At 41.5% G+C, this 17,014-nt stretch overlaps 1 protein-coding gene across 3 annotated transcripts in view; it reads left to right on the top strand.

Moving 5' to 3' along the window:
- The window catches only part of GLB1L2 (galactosidase beta 1 like 2), a 228,484-nt gene that overhangs the window by 158,402 nt on the left and 53,068 nt on the right, over positions 1 to 17,014 (top strand). For all 3 annotated transcript variants that reach the window (XM_033919320.1, XM_033919318.1, XM_033919319.1), the window contains exons 12-15: positions 88 to 194; positions 8,078 to 8,224; positions 8,679 to 8,750; positions 11,185 to 11,263. In XM_033919320.1, coding sequence (XP_033775211.1) covers positions 88 to 194; positions 8,078 to 8,224; positions 8,679 to 8,750; positions 11,185 to 11,263 — 405 coding nt within the window. The remainder of the gene's footprint in view (positions 1 to 87; positions 195 to 8,077; positions 8,225 to 8,678; positions 8,751 to 11,184; positions 11,264 to 17,014) is intronic.

Raw genomic sequence — 17,014 nt, 5'->3', positions numbered from 1 at the left:
CTCTTTGCTAAGTTTGTGCAATGGTTTTGTTTCTACTGAATTTGCAATAATAATATAGTTATAGGATTCTCCCCTTTGCTGTTTCAGAGGAACCGCTTCCCATTCCTCCTAGTACAATGACGAAGGGTTCATATGGTATGGTGGAATTTAAGCAGTGTGTATCCCTGTGGGACATTATACAGAACATTGAAGAGGTATGTACCTCTGTGTATCTGCACAGTTACACAGTACATGATGGCAGATAAAGACCTGCATGGTCTATCCAGTCTGTCCAACAAGGTGGCCAGGACTGCGCCTACCACTATGTGGGCCTCAGCCTCCCATGCTAAAACACTGGTTGCCAAGTTTCTACCGTGCCAACCTTATAGGCAGCCTTGGTTATAACCCTATATCATCCCCAAATATTACTGACAGTATTCAACTTACCATTCAAGATGGCTTCCCCTTTCCGTTATGCTGCAAAGCACCCTCACTTGCAGTTTGTGACAATAAAGTGATCAACAATACTGGAGTTGCCAAAACTTCACTTGCATTTTGCTATTTGTGGGACACAGACCATAGAAGTCTGTCCAGAATTGGCCACTATGCTGAATTTGGTGAATCTTCTTCCAGTCTTTTGCCATTTGCAGGACACAGACTATAGAAGGAGAAAGGAGAATGGGCCGAGCCTTAATATCTGGCAGTAACTTTCCACAGATTCTGCCTTATGATCAACTTTATATTGTCAAATACATATATAATGTGGTCAATAGACAAATGTCAGAAAATATATCATAAACCCACGTTCAATCCTAGTGTGATATTTCATTTAAATATATCTTCCTTATATTGCCAGCTCAAGATCTAATATAGATCTTATTTCCATTTATTCCTTTATATTTATTAGAGGGAGGAAAAACCTCAGAAATTGGAGCAATATGTCTCATTCAGAGAAACACCTTATTTTATACAGGTGAGAATAGTTCCAGCTCCAATCTTTGGCATAAAAACCTCCCCCTCTATTATTTTTTTAAATAAATCTGCAAAATATTTTAGATAATCTTCATATTACAGAATCTTTTGAATAGAGAATCTTCTTTCATTCAATAAATATTCTATTTCCCATATAAATGCTCTCACAAAAAATATTCTTGTATCCAAAATAATCTTCTTCCAAAAAACAAGTTAATATGTCTGGTCAAAATTGAGTTGATGTTTATAATAAATAGTAGTCCTACTCATCCATAACACATACCCCCTCTTCTATGAAACTGCGCTAGCAGTTTCTAGCGTGGGGAGCTGCACTGAATGGCCCCCACTGCTCCCGACACTCATAGGAACTCTGTGAACGTCGGGAGCAGCGCAGGCTATTCAGCGCGGCTCCCTGTGCTTGAAACTGCTAACTCAGTTTCATAGAAGAGGGGGATAGGTTCAAAATTTATCCCAGGACAAGCAGGCAGCATATTCTTGACTGATGGGTGACGGCACCGACGGAGCCCCGGTACGGACAATTTTAGAGTGATTGCACTCTAAGAACTTGAAAAGTTCTAGCAGGCCGCACCGCGCACGCGCGAGTGCCTTCCCGCCCGACGGAGGCGCGCGGTCCCAGTTTCTTAGTTTCCGCGGAGCTAAGAAGACGCACTTTTCAACGGCTGTTGAAAAGATTTTTTTCCGAACGCCTTCCCGCTCGCGAAAACCTCTGAGGAAATTGTATTTCCTTTCTCTTTTTTATTATTTTATTGTTTTTCAAAAAAAAACCAAACAAAACAGCTTTTTCTTTTATTTTATTCGGTTTCGCCCCGGCGGGGCCTGTTGCCACCATCGAGGCCTCGGCCTTCGATTTGGCAGAAGCCGTTTTTACTTTCATGCCCCCCCAGCCAGGGTTTAAGAAGTGCCAGCGGTGTGCATGGCCCATTTCTCTGACAGACCCGCACAACTGGTGCTTACAGTGCCTGGATCCCGAGCATAAGGCTTCCACCTGCACCCGCTGTGCCACATTGAAAAAACGAACGTTAAAAAACCGTCAAATTCAACAACGGTTACTTTTCGGTGCCGATATGTCTGACCCTGCGACATCGACACTGGCATCGGCCCCAACTCAGTCAGCACCTACCTCTTCGACATCGCGCCGGCATCGCAACACTCAGGTAAGCTGGCTAAGAAGCCTTCCCCGCTGGAGCGTCCTCCGGTCTCGGTGGCAGCGAGCCCAGTCCTGCCGACCGCGAGGCGCCCGCAGAAGCGCTCCGCCCCTATTGAGGTGAGTCCCTCGACCTCGGGCTCCTCATCCTCGGGGCGTCGAGTGGCACCGCAGGTACCGCAGAAGAAAAAAGTGGTACCGGTGCCTTCCCTGGACGAGCGCATTGCAGCCGTCCTACAGGTGCAACTTAAAGAGCAGTTGCAACAGCTCCTTCCTGCTCTATTGGCACCGAACCTTCCAGACCCGGTCCGGTCTGAGCCACCGGTACCGACAGTGGAGCAGCCTCTATTATCCGCATCCACTTTGTCGGTACCGGTACATTCTGCTTCCTCGGTCTCCGGAACCGAGAGCTCTACACCAGGCTGTGCAAACTTCGGCACCGATACAGCCCTTAACATCTCCCGGTACCGCTTCTTTGAGGTCGGGTAAGTCGGCACGCAAAACCCGACACCTGGACCCCTCCACACCGGCGTCCTGGGATCGCAGCTTCCAAATTAGAGATCCTGATCTGTGGGGTGACTCCGAAGAGCCTCTTCTTTCTGAGGGGGAGTGTTCATCGGGTGAAGAGGATCCTTCTGTTCTAGATCCATCCTCTAAGCTGGATGCTACCTCTTTCACCTCTTTCTTGAAAGAGATGTGTGAATCTCTTTCTATTCCTTGGAGGCTGAGTCCAAAAAATCCAAAGCGTTTCTTGATGCTCTGGATTTTGACCAGCCTCCAAGGGAATTTCTTAAATTGCCCCTCCACGATATCTTGAGGGAGACTTTCTACAAGAATCTGGAGACGCCTTTGACTATCCCAGGAGCTCCTCGTAAATTGGACTCCTTGTATAAAGTCATTCCCATTCCTGGCTTTGACAAGCCACAACTTCCCCACAAGTCTCTTTTAGTGGAATCCACCCTTAAGAGGCTAGTGTGTATGCCTCAGTCCCTCCTGGCAGAGAAGGAAAGGCCATGGATAAATTTGGCAAAAGATTATACCAGAATGCGATGTTGGCTAACAGGTCAGGGAATTATGCTTTTCATTTTTCCTTTTATTTAAAGCATCTAATTCAAGATCTGACTGCTTTTGAAAAGTACCTCCCTGACCGCAAGAGATCTGCCTTTCGCCACTGTTCTTCCTCTCTTCTCCAACTTCGGAAGTTCATGGTCCGGTCCATTTACGATACATTTGAATTGACCTCTAGAGCCACGGCCATGTCTTTTGCCATGCGTCGTCTGGCATGGCTCAGAGTCTCCGAACTTGATGTTAACCATCAGGATCGCTTAGCTAATGCTCCATGCCTAGGCGATGAGCTCTTTGGAGAATCCATGGACTCCACTACACAAAAACTCTCTGCCCATGAGACTAGATGGGATACTCTCCTGAAAACCAAAAAGAAGACTCCACCTGCCCGGCCTTTCCGGCAACAATCGGCTTACCAACGCCGCTATGTGGCTCGTCCTTTACCACCAGCTCCTCAACAGCCTAGACGTCAGCACCAACAACAATGGCAACCTCCTAGGCCAGCACAGCAGCAACAGGTGAAGCCTCCTCCACCACAGAAGTCTACCCAACCCTTTTGACTTGGTTCTCCAGGGCATAGCCAGTGTTCCGCCATCTGCCCATCTTCCCCGACCCATAGGAGGACGTCTTACTTTCTACATCAGCCGTTGGGAAATCATCACCTCGGATCAGTGGGTCCTCAACATCATCCGCCACAGCTACTCTCTCAACTTTCAGACTCTTCCTACCCAAAGTCTGCCAAGAGAGTCTGCTTTGAACACTCCTCAGTCTTCCCTCCTTCTTCAGGAGGTTCAATCCCTCCTCCTTCTGAACGCCATAGAGGAAGTTCCTCTAGATCAAAAGGGGCAGGGATTCTACTCCCATTATTTTCTGGTTCCCAAAAAAACGGGAGATCTCAGACCCATTCTAGATCTTCGCGATCTCAACAAATGCTTGGTCAAAGAAAAATTCAGAATGCTCTCTTTGGCCACTCTTTACCCTCTTCTCACTCACAGCGACTGGCTATGCTCCCTCGATCTCAAAGAGGCATATACCCATATTCCAGTCAATCTAGCCTCCAGACAGTACCTCCGCTTCATGATCAATCACTGTCATTACCAATACAAGGTGCTACCCTTCGGTCTTGCCTCCTCTCCAAGAGTGTTCACCAAATGTCTGATTGTGGTGGCTGCTTTTCTACGCTCTCACCACCTTCAGGTTTTTCCTTACCTGGACGATTGGTTAATCAAGGCCACTTCATCTCAGACAGTGCTCCTGGCCACCAACCAGACCATCCTTTTTCTACAACTCCTGGGGTTCGAGATCAATCTACCCAAATCCCATCTCATCCCCACTCAGAGACTTCAATTCATTGGAGCGATCCTGGACACGGTCCTCATGAGAGCGTTCCTGCCCTCCAACCGTCTTCAAACTCTTCAATCTCTATGCCAGCAGGTGCTTCCACAACGTTCCATCTCTGCCAAGCAACTGATGATACTCTTGGGTCACATGGCCTCGACAGTTCATGTCACCCCCTTCGCACGTCTTCACCTGCGCACTCCTCAATGGACCCTTGCTACCCAGTGGTCCCAAGCGACGGATCCTTGCTCATGACACGTATTTGTGACATCATCTCTTCGTCAGTCTCTACAATGGTGGTTGCTCTTCTCAAATCTCTCCAGAGGTCTTCTATTCCATCTACCTCCTCATCAACTAGTCATAACCACCGACGCCTCCCCTTATGCATGGGGAGCTCATTTGAACGAATTCCAAACTCAAGGCCTTTGGACAGCCCAGGAAAAGAAGCATCACATCAATTTCCTGGAACTCAGAGCGATGTTTTATGCCCTCAAGGCCTTCCAACATCTTTTCTTTCCTCAAGTTCTATTACTATGCACAGACAATCAAGTTGCAATGTATTACATCAACAAACAGGGTGGGACAGGCTCTCGCCTCTTGTGCCAGGAAGGCCAGAGGATTTGGGCTTGGGCGACAGATCACCAATTATTCCTGAAGGCTGTTTACATTCAGGGAGAGCAGAATTCCTTGGCGGACAATCTCAGCAGAATTCTCCAACCCCACGAATGGACTATCGATCCTTTGACTCTCCAGTCCATTTTCGCTCAATGGGGCACTCCTCAGATAGACCTCTTTGCAGCTCCTCACAATCATCAGCTGCCCCACTTCTGCTCCAGACTCTACTCTCCTCACCGTCTGGCAGCGGATGCGTTTCTTCTGGATTGGTCCAATCTGTTCTTGTATACTTTCCCCCCTCTGCCTCTCATGTTACGAACCTTGTTCAAGCTCAAGAGGGAACAAGCCACCATGATTCTAATTGATCCACGGTGGCCCAGGCAACATTGGTTCTCCCTTCTACTTCAACTCAGTTCCAGGGAGCCTATTCTTCTTCCATTGTTTCCTTCTCTGCTTACACAACATCAGGAGACCCTTCTGCATCCCAACCTCCAGTCTCTGCACCTGACAGCTTGGTATCTCTCGGGCTGACCTCACATGATCCTCTTCTGTCTCAGCCCGTTCGTTCTATTCTGGATGCTTCCAGGAAACCGGCCACTCTGCAATGTTACCATCAGAAGTGGACACGGTTTTCTTCTTGGTGTCTTCTTCATCATCATGATCCCACTTCCCTTGCAGTGGAGACCTTGTTAGATTATCTTCTTTCTTTGTCTGACTCTGGTTTCAAGTCTACTTCCATCAGAGTCCACCTCAGTGCTATTTCTGCTTTTCATGAGCCAGTTCAGGGGAAACTTCTCTCAGCTCATCCTTTGGTTTCCAGATTCATGCGGGGTCTTTTCAATATGAAACCACCTCTTAAGCTCCCTCCTGTGGTCTGGGATCTCAATGTGATTCTTTCTGCTTTAATGAAGCCTCCATTTGAACCTTTGGCTACAGCTCCTTTCAAGTTTCTCACTTGGAAAGTGCTCTTCCTTATTGCTCTTACCTCTGCCAGGAGGGTCAGTGAGCTGCACGCACTAGTTGCTGATCCACCTTTTACAGTCTTTCATCATGACAAGGTGGTTCTGCGTACACATCCAAAGTTTCTCCCGAAGGTTGTCTCTGAATTTCATCTCAACCAATCTATTGTTCTGCCTGTCTTCTTTCCGAAACTTCACTCTCCTTCTGGAGAACAGGCTCTGCATACTTTGGACTGTAAGCGGGCTTTAGCTTACTATTTAGATCGTACTAAGCCCCACAGATCATCTCCTCAACTATTTCTGTCCTTTGATCCGAATAAATTGGGACGTCCTGTTTCTAAACGTACGCTGTCCAATTGGCTTGCAGCGTGCATTTCATTCTGTTATGCTCAGTCCGGACTGACACTGGAAGGTTCTGTCACGGCCCATAGAGTTCGAGCTATGGCAGCATCTGTAGCTTTCCTCCGTTCAACTCCTATTGACGAAATCTGCAAGGCTGCTACTTGGTCCTCAGTTCATACTTTTACATCTCATTATTGTCTGGATGCTTTCTCCAGACGGGATGGACACTTCGGCTAATCTGTTTTACAAAATTTGTTTTCCTAATGGCCAACCTTCCCTCCATCCCTCTTTTTGTTAGCTTGGAGGTCACTCATCAGCAGTGTTCCCTCTAAGCTGCGCTGGCGTGCGCTGGCGCACAAAATATTGCATCGCAGCGCACAAGTTTCACGTCACAGCGCACGGCGTACGGAGATGGCAGGGCGGCGAGAGGAGAATCGGGCGAGTTGGCGCTGGCGCCCGATATTTGTAGCGCACAGCGAAAAAAATTTTGCTCACAACACCCGCCCGCTTAGAGGGAGCACTGCTCATCAGTCAAGAATATGCTGCCTGCTTGTCCTGAGATAAAGCACAGTTACTTACCGTAACAGGTGTTATCCAGGGATAGCAGGCAGATATTGTTGTGTCCCACCCACCTCCCCGGGTTGGCTTCTTAGCTGGCTTATCCTAACTGGGGACCGTGCGCCTCCGTCGGGCGGGAAGGCACTCGCGCGTGCGCGGTGCGGCCTGCTAGAACTTTTCAAGTTCTTAGAGTGCAATCACTCTAAAATTGTCCGTACCGGGGCTCCGTCAGTGCCGTCACCCATCAGTCAAGAATATCTTCCTACTGTCCCTGGATAACACCTGTTACGGTAAGTAACTGTGCTATATCACCAGCATAAAAACAATCAGGCAACCACTCAAAGTGAAAAACTTATCTTTAATTTTTTGCAGATTTATTTAAAATAAAGGGGGAGGTTTTTATGCCAAAGATTGGAGCTGGAACTATTCTCACCTGTATAAAGGTGTTTCTCTGAATGAGACATATTGCTCCAATTTCTGAGGTTTTTCCTCCCTCTAATAAATCTAAAGGAATAAATGGAAATAAGAAGAATATTAGATCTTGAGATGGCAATATAAGGAAGATATATTTAAACCCCCCCACCTTTTTATAAAACCACAGAAGTTTTTTTTAGCACAGGCCAGTGTGCTGAATGCTCTGCACTGCTCCTGACACTCATAAAGTTCCTATGAGCGTTGAGAGCAGTGCATTCAGCGCACTGGCCTGCGCTAAAAAACTCTTCTGCAGTTTTGTAAAAGGGGTGGGGGGGGTAAATGAAATATAATACTAGGATCGAATGTGGGTTTATGATATATTTTCCAACTTTATATTGTGTCATATACTGATAGCCGTGTGTATTAGGAAGGCAGGGGGTCCTTTTTGCATAATTTACAGTTCCTTTAATGCCACTCTATAAAATATACTAGGGAGCACCTTTGTTTTACAAAATAGAAGATTCCAGTGAATCTACATCCCATTCCTGAACAAGGCTATTCTTCCTTTGCCAAAGGCACTGTTCAGTTCTTCAATGGTAGGTTTGTCTAACAAAGAAAAGTTCAGTGTTTAATGAATGGTATAGCTTCACCTGACATGTTTCTCTTATAGCCTTTTAAAACAGTGGAGCCAGTTAGCATGGAGAACTTACCAGTGAATGATGGTAACGGCCAGTCTTATGGGTATACAGTATATGAAACTGTGATTTTCGGAGGAGGACAATTCCATTCTCAGGGACACATTCAAGATAGAGCACAGGTAAACATGAAGAGAAAACAGTAAGCAACCCTCCCCCCCCAAAAAAAAATAAAAATTCAATTGTCCTCTTGTAATAGAATCCATAAAATACGGCTCTGAAAATACCATCATTAGGATTGATTTCTGATGGGCATTGGATATGAGGTTCCATGTTTTGGTTGGCTAGTTGATAGGATGGCTGATCATTTGGTTGGGTACTTGACTTGTTACGAGTAGGTGAGTGATCAACTGGAACTGCCTGTGTGGTTTTTACAAGGTATTCTGGTTCTTAAACCCATCCATTCTTCCTCCCCTGGGTATTTTTTTTTAATGTAATCGTTTGTTATTTTATACAAAGCTTACAGATTGAGTAGTTCATAGAGCAACCCACTGCTCCTCACATATGCTGTCTTGGGGATTTAGTTGTTTGCTCCTCAGAAGAAGAATTCAAGCTTTTTTTCCCCCCCATTATTAGGTGTTTGTTAGCAACCAGTTGGTTGGGTCCATTGATTACAACAACCTGGAACTGAACATTGCAGAGGTGCCGGTGAGTAAATAGGCCTGTGCTGCGAATGACAGTAGAATTTTAGAGATGTTCAGAGGCTGCTAGTAGTAGAAAACAGGTCTTCAGTAGCACACACTGCTAGCAGTAATACTCATCCTGTCAGTTAAAATGGTTCATGCCAATTCATTATTTTTGAAACTCTTTAAACTGCTCTTCAGGATGTCTCCTAAGAGCAGCCATGTTACCATTGCTGGCATCTGAAAAACTTATGTAGGATGTTTGATGACATTTGTAACATCATTATCCATATGGATCATTTGTTATCTTATGATTGTGAAGTACTATAACTTTTGTTACCAAAACTGTTCCCAAAGGGGAATTGTCAGGTAGCTACTTCAAGAATTTAACCATAATTTATAGTAAATTAATCAAAGTTGAGTCCTGTCACATTTACTATTAAAATGCTGAAGAATGCACAGGTAACATACTGGCTATGTTACCTCTAAGCTGAGCACGTGAGCAAGCGCTCATACATTCTAGGAGTGTTACTCACATATTTTACATGGTCATTCACAAAACTACTTGCAAATCTGGAAAATTGTTGGTTTTTTAGAACTTGTTGCTCACATGAGAAGAAATGTGCATGCACTCAGTCAATCCTTAGGAGGAGCATTGCACCAGCCACTATTCAGCTGACTGTCGCTGGCTAAATTAGCCCCAGATATTCAGTGCTGGGCTGTGTGTAGGCTCTGACACTAAATATCCGGGGCTTATTTTCCTGAAGCTGACTGCCAGGGCTTATGTGAGTAGGGACTGATATTCAGTTGGGGCCCACTTAAGACAGTAATGCAGATCCCAGATGAATAACTTTTTCCATTAACCCCTCCATCCTCCCCATCCCCTGACAGAGCTTCCCTCCCCCCCCCCCAAGCCTGCTGCCATAATCAAGGCCTCCTCACCCCCTGGAATGCCTTCAATCCTTCCAAGTATCTCAGTAGTCCTCCAGGGCCTACCTGATGTCCCTAGTCATTTGTGGAGGTCATTGGGGGCAGGAGCAAAGGCCACTCACTCCTATCCTTTGTGGCTTTCCTGAAAAAATGGCTGCCATGAGCTCTCAGTAATGCAAGGTGCCTTATAAAGTTGTAGCAGCCATTTTTTCAGGGAAACTGGAAGAGGCAGGAGCGAATGGCCTTCCCTCCTGCCCCCAGTGACCTCTACTGATCACCAGGGAGATTAGGTAGATTTGTGGGGAAGGCCTACCTAGATGGCAGGAGGAAGGTTGTTGGGGGTGGGGGTTGTTCTTAGGGGGGTGCCTTGATCAATGAAACATGGCCCATCCAGTTTGCCCATTCACATCATCCACTATCTCCTCCTCTTCCTAAGAAGGGCGGGAAGGAGGGGGCTTTATCAGAGGCCAGGAGGAAGGGGTTTAATGGTAAGAAAATTATGTGGTGCCAGCCAATATTCAGTGCCAGTATCCACATAATCTGGGCACCTTCCTATACCATCCCCTGTACCAATTCCCTTTTTTGCAGTGGTCAGAGGTGATATTCAGCGGCACTGCCCACTTTAGTGTCGCTGAATATCGGGGTTAGGCAGCCAGAGGCGATTTTAAGAGGGCTGGAGCCTCCTGCTTGCTTACATCACTTTAAATATTGGCTGGATAGTTTTTTATAGGCTTCTTCTGCTCATTTTTAGATATGTGGATTTAAGAGGAAGCAGCTTATTTTTCTGCATGACAAGAATTATATGACTTTCAAGTTTATTAGCAGGCAAATTTCAAAGACCTGTGGCAATTTTAATACTAGAATCATTTGTCCTATCTAAACTTGATATGTTGATACAATGCTGTCATTGGGATGCTTCCAACTTACCTAATCTCCCAATTCTTTCTCAACGGTTCGAACAATAGCACTCGCAGAACAAACCTATTAAATTACCCCTCCCTGAAATCTTACCAATACAAAAAGTTTCTAGATAGAATGTTATCTTTCCAGGCAGCCAGGCTGATCACATGGCTTGGGAAAACCCATACTTGAGGCCACTACATAGAAACGCAGACTTTAGAAAATCCGTGAAAACTCGATTGTTTAACAAATTCTAAACTCCCAACCCACCTCTTCCTCGCTACTGCACTCCTCTCTACCTCGCCTCTAACCCAACTCTAGATTTGAGACTAACTCTTACCCTCTCTTCCCTGGTATCCCATGTCCTGACAAAATGTATCTTTATTGTAAACCACTTGTATGACTCGTATCCCACTTACTGACAAAATGTACCTTTATTGTAAACCACTTGTATCCCATGTTCTGACAAAATGTATCTTTATCGTTAACCATTTGTATCTCATGTACTGTCAAAATGTATCTTTACTGTAAACCGCTTTGAGCTTCACGGTATAGCGGTATATAAGAAATAAATTATTATTATTATTATTATTACTGGGTGAATATTAAGGATTTGTCCCTGTTTGCAGGGTTACAGGAAACTGAGAATCCTAGTTGAAAACTGTGGGCGCGTCAACTATGGGCCAAAACAGAACACTCAGCGGAAAGGTGTGTGCATTACTTTGGTCTACTTGCTTGCTCTTGCTTGCTTATCTACCTCAGCCTGAAATGCTGGAAATTGCAAACTGTTTGCATTGCATGTATTTATTTAAAAAATTTTTATACTGTTTAAAACTAAACGGTTTACATAATTTTCATACATAATTTTGTTTGTAAATCTTTATTCATTTTTAAAACTACATTTGTGCACAATAATTAATACATTTACATAGAATATTAAAATTGAAGCACAATAAACTTACCAAGATTATTAACAAAAAATTATTTCCCCCACCCTTCCATCAGTTAATCAATAAATAAAAATCTATAAAGAACCTAAACATATCCACTAAACAATTCCAAAAACCCTATCCCCTCCCAGGATGTGTATGTTTTCCTATCTACAATGATCAGTCTTTACAGTACTTAGTTAATGGTTCCCAAACATCCATGAATTTTTTATAACTATCCTTCTAAATAGCCATAAACCTTTCCATTTTAAAAACATAACACAGGGACTTCCACCAGAATGAATAATTTAATCTATCCCAATTTTTCCAATTGCTTAAAATAAGCTGTATGGCAACCCCTGTCATTATAAAAAGAAGTTTATTATTTCTCATAGATATTTGATTCTTTGTCCTCATAAATGTACCAAATAAAATTGTATCATACGATACCGCCATTGGATTCTCTAATAGATTATTAACTTGATCCCAAATAGATTTCCAAAATTTCAGTATCAAGGGACAATAGTATAATAAATGATCCAACGTCCCAGCTTCGAGATGACAGTGTCAGCATCTATTAGATTTGGAACTATCTACTTTATGTAAACAAACTGGGGTCCAAAAAGCTCTATGTAATAAGAAAAACTATGATTGTTTCATAGATGCAGACATTGTACATTTCATCCTCCAAGTCCAAATTTGTGGCCATTGAGACTCAGTAATCTGATGCTTTATCTCAATGCTCCAAATGTCACAAAGACCAGTTTTTGGTTTCTTATTCAAAAATCCAGATATTAATTTATACCACTGAGCGGCCTGGTGATGCAGAAAATCCGCCTGGAAGCACAGGAATAGCAACTATACCGATTTTGAAGATTTTTCCAATCAGGGAACCCCTTCCGAAAGGCCTGCTTCAACTGCAACCACTTATAACTTTGGGTTTTAGCAATACCAAATTTATGTTGCAGTCGTGAAAACTCAAGCAGCTTTCTGTCTGATACAACATCGTCTAAAGTACATATGCCCATCTTCATCCAGTACTTTCAGATGACCTTAAACCCTCTAATTTGAATCTTGGGGTTCAACCAAAGGGACTGACAAGTGGATTTATGAATTGGAATATCTGTTAAATTAGTAATAAATTTTAATGTCTTCCAAGTGTCCATTAAAATTATATTGTCCCTATATAGCCTAGGCATCTTGATACTCAAAAGGTAACACAATCTCAGTGGGGACAGGAGCTGCCATTTCAACCATAACCAATCTGGAATGTTTTGCATGAGCTTAGGGAGGATCCAATGCATACCCTGACGCATAATATAGGCTTGATGGTACCTATAAAAGTTTGGAAAATTTACCACCCTCCACAATTGGCTTTTGTAAAGATACTAAGGCAATTCTCGCATTTTTCCCCAGCCAAATAAATTTAGTTAGAATTTTGTTTAACTTTTTATAAAAGGACCCCTGAAAATACACTGTCAACATGCCCATTTGGTAACACACTACAGGCAAGATCATCATCTTAACAGTTTGGACTCTCCCCCACCAAGACAGATGTAAGGGGTTCCATTGCTCACACATTTCTGTGACCTTCAGCAATAAGGTTCTTTCATTAACTTTAATAGTCTCTTCGAACGTATTATGAATCCAAATGCCTAAATATTTAATCCCCTCTTCCTTCCAAAGAAAGGGGAATAAATCAAATAAACCCTTTTGACAATGAACATTGAGAGGAAGAATCTCTGATTTACTCCAATTTATTTTATATCCTGAAAACTTTCCAAACCTTTCAATCAAATGTGGAATGGTTGTCTCAGGATTCCTCATTTGAAGCAGAATATCATCTGCATATGCAGAGACTTTATATTATTCCCGACCTGTATAAGGAATACCCTGAATCTCCCTTGCCTGCTGGATAGCCAATAACAAGGGTTCCAAAACAATATCAAACAGTAAAGGAGATAATGGACACCCTTGTCTTACTCCCCTCCTCAGACAGAAACGTTCAGAAAAAAGTATTATTAATATTTAGTCTGGCAGAAGGGAAGCTGTACATGGTCTGAATCATTTGTATGAATCCAGATCCAATATCAAATCAATCCATTGCTTGATACATGAAGGCCCATTCTACCCGATCAAATGCCTTCTCTGCATCCAAGCATACAGAGAACACCGGATCATCCATGGCTTTTGTTAAATTTAACATATGAAAAGCCAAATTGGTATTATTAGAAGAATGTCTCTGAGCAGCGAACCCCGTTTGATGCATACCAAGGATATAAGGAAGAGCCTTAGCCAAGCGCAAAGCCAATGACTTAGCCAGACGTTTTCCATCTACATTAATCAAAGAAATAGGCCTGCAATTTGAAACCAAAGTAGGATCTTTATTTGACTTTGGTAAAACAATGGTTAACGATTCTGCCATAATACCTGTAATGCAACCTTTAGTCAGTTGAGCCTGATATAAATTTAATAAATGCGGTAATAAGGAACTTTGAAATGATTTATAGAACTCTAAAGTAAATTCATCACCACCTGGAGTGGATCCAACTCTAAGGGACCCCAATGCTGTTTGTAGTTCTTTCATTGATATAGGCGAATCAAGAGATCTTTTAACATGCTCTGGAATTTTTGGCCCTTTAATTAATTTTAAAAAATTTAATCCATCAAGTTCTTTATTTGAATAAAGCTCAGAAGAATACAAAGCCTTGTAATATGTTAAAAATTGTTTTAGGATATTTCCAATTTGAGAATGAGTTACCCCATTCTCATCTGTGATAGCCACAATTTTTACTTTTTTTTGCTTTAAGATAATTAGCCAATACTGTTCCCGCTTTATTCAAGTTTCTATAATACAGAGCTTGCTGCACAAAAACTCTTTCCTAGCCAATTTAGAAGAAATCTCATTATAATTATATTTAGCTTTTAATAGGGCCTGTAAAGTATTTTGTTCCCATTTCAAGGCCAACTGTGTCTCCAAGCTTGTTCCAAATTAGAAAATTCCATCTTGAGTTTCCTTCTAACATGAGCCAAATACGAGATAATTTGCCCTCTCATGGTAGCTTTAAAAGCATCCCATAGTATTTCCAATGAGATTTCCTCTGAAGTATTGAGTTGAAAATACTCCTTCATTTTTGTTTGAAATTCCTCTATAAATTTTGCATCTGCTAGCAATGTATTATTAAACCTCCAAACAGGTCTATTACAATCTTGTTCTTCAAGTTTAAATTTGATCCAAACTCCACCATGATCTGATAAAAAGATTGGATCAATAGTGGCTTTTTTGACTTGTTGTACAAATGTATCAGATATAAATATATAATCTAGATGTGAAAATGATTTATGAACGTGGGAATGAAAGGAAAACTCCCGAGCATTGTAATGAAGAATTCTCCATATATCCTTTAAACCACAAGATTGAACCAAATTATCTAATCATACTGATTTTAACATCCTAATAGGTTTTTTATCCAACATAGGATCCATTACAGCATTAAAGTCCCCCGCCACCACTAAATCAGAGGCAGCCAGTGGTAAAATCAACTGTTGCAGAGCCTTAAAAAAAAATCCATTTGATTTGAATTAGGGGCATATATATTTATAAGCCTCAGGGTATGTTTCCCCATACTCATGTTTACTTGAACCCATCTTCCTGAAGGATCCCCAGAAATCAATTTGAATGAAGCCATACACTTCTTATTAATTAAAATCACCACTCCTGCCTTTTTACCTACTACAGGATAAAAAAAAACAATGTTTAACCCACCCAGATTTTAATTTACTAGATTCTAAAGCATTTAAATGTGTCTCTTGAATATAATATATATCCGCATTTTGTTGTTTCAAGAAAGTAAGAGTTTTTTTCCTCTTAACTGGATGATTGAGACCATTAACATTTAATGAAAACAATTTTAAATTCATTTCCACTTCCCCACAATTGAAACCCAAACAAATAATACAAAATAATTAGCCCCTAAAAACATATTTTAAACCATACAAATCCTATTTCCCACACAAATAATCCCCATCCCCCCTCCCACCCCCTCCCTTTAAATTATATATTTGCCTGAAAGCACCCATTTAGATCAGTCCCCTAAAGTCCCAGCCAAGCATCCCTTAAAATTTCCCACATCAACCTATTATCCCAATTATACAATAATTTTAACAAACTATATGAAATTTACTAATTCATCCCATAGCAATCAATCAATCAATCAATCAATCAAGTATATTAAGCAAGTAACCTAATAAATTAAAATAAAAAAACCTTAATAACATTCATAAATGTGTTCTCATCTAATAAAATGATTATGTTGTAATATAATAATACTCAGTATATCAATAAATACTTTCCCCCATTTCTAACATCCCCAGTATTCAATTCATCACAAAATGCTAGTAAATTACTTTTAAAAAATGAAATTAGAATTCATACATACATATTATCATCCAAAACACCACATTAAAGTCTATAGCATTTACCCTATCAAATTCCCCAACTTAACCCCTTATCCCAATTGTTCCACACTCTAATCCATTCTTCAATTAATAAACTTTAAAACATAATAAATCATACCCTATCATTCAATCAGTCATTGAAATAAATTCTTTAAGTAACTCAAAAATTTAAAGACACATAAGATACCAATTACACTCGCTAATAAATTGATTTAAAAGCTTGAATGAATAAGGAGAAGAGATCTTTGACGTTTTAACATAATAAAAATAATAACCGACAGTGTGAATAATAAATTAATAAACATAAATTAAAATTCAGAATATTTTAAAACCCAAATTTCCCTTTAAATCTATGACTACTTCCCCCATTAAACATCCCTTTTCTTTCTACATAACCCCACCCATATGTATATATAACTAATCTAGTAAAAGAATACAAAATCAACCACGTTCATTCAAGCAAAGCTATCCAAATTATGATGTTTTATATTTTCAAGTTAAATACACACACAGCGTTAACCTATGCATATCGTTTTCCATACTTATAGTCAAAAATTTATTTATTTTTTTTCAAATTGTTTAAGAGTATGAATCCAATTGGCATAAGTCTCCATTCACATCCCCGCACTATTCCTGCTCAATCAACTTCCATTTTCTTCTTTACTGCTGTCGCATATTGACAAAATCTCGGACAGTATCTTTCCCAGTACCGGAAGTGACAAATTCAACCTGAGCACCAATCCCTCCCTAAGCGATTACCTTCTATCCAGTATTTTGATTAAACCAATCAAAGCAATTAAAATTCCATTTCTTCTTGATGCAAATGACTCCATCACCAAGAGAATCTTCACAGGAACTTTTCACCTTCCTCGATGCTGCAACCAATCTTTCCGCTTCTAATCATTAGAAAAAGATCCCACCTCTTGTCTTCCGGTATATTCTTATAGGTTTTTCAAAGCTGTCAATCTTAGTTTAGAATCATTCCATCAATACTGTACAACCGTCAAATTTCAAATTTAATCTGACAGTCAGCTGTAGTCACTCGCCTTATTAAACTATTGTTTCTTCAGTT

The sequence above is a fragment of the Geotrypetes seraphini genome, chromosome 13, assembly GCF_902459505.1.
Source record: "Geotrypetes seraphini chromosome 13, aGeoSer1.1, whole genome shotgun sequence".
Classification (NCBI taxonomy): domain Eukaryota; kingdom Metazoa; phylum Chordata; class Amphibia; order Gymnophiona; family Dermophiidae; genus Geotrypetes; species Geotrypetes seraphini.
The sequence above is the reverse complement of the archived record's forward strand: the minus strand, read 5'-3'. Positions and strand labels throughout refer to the sequence as shown.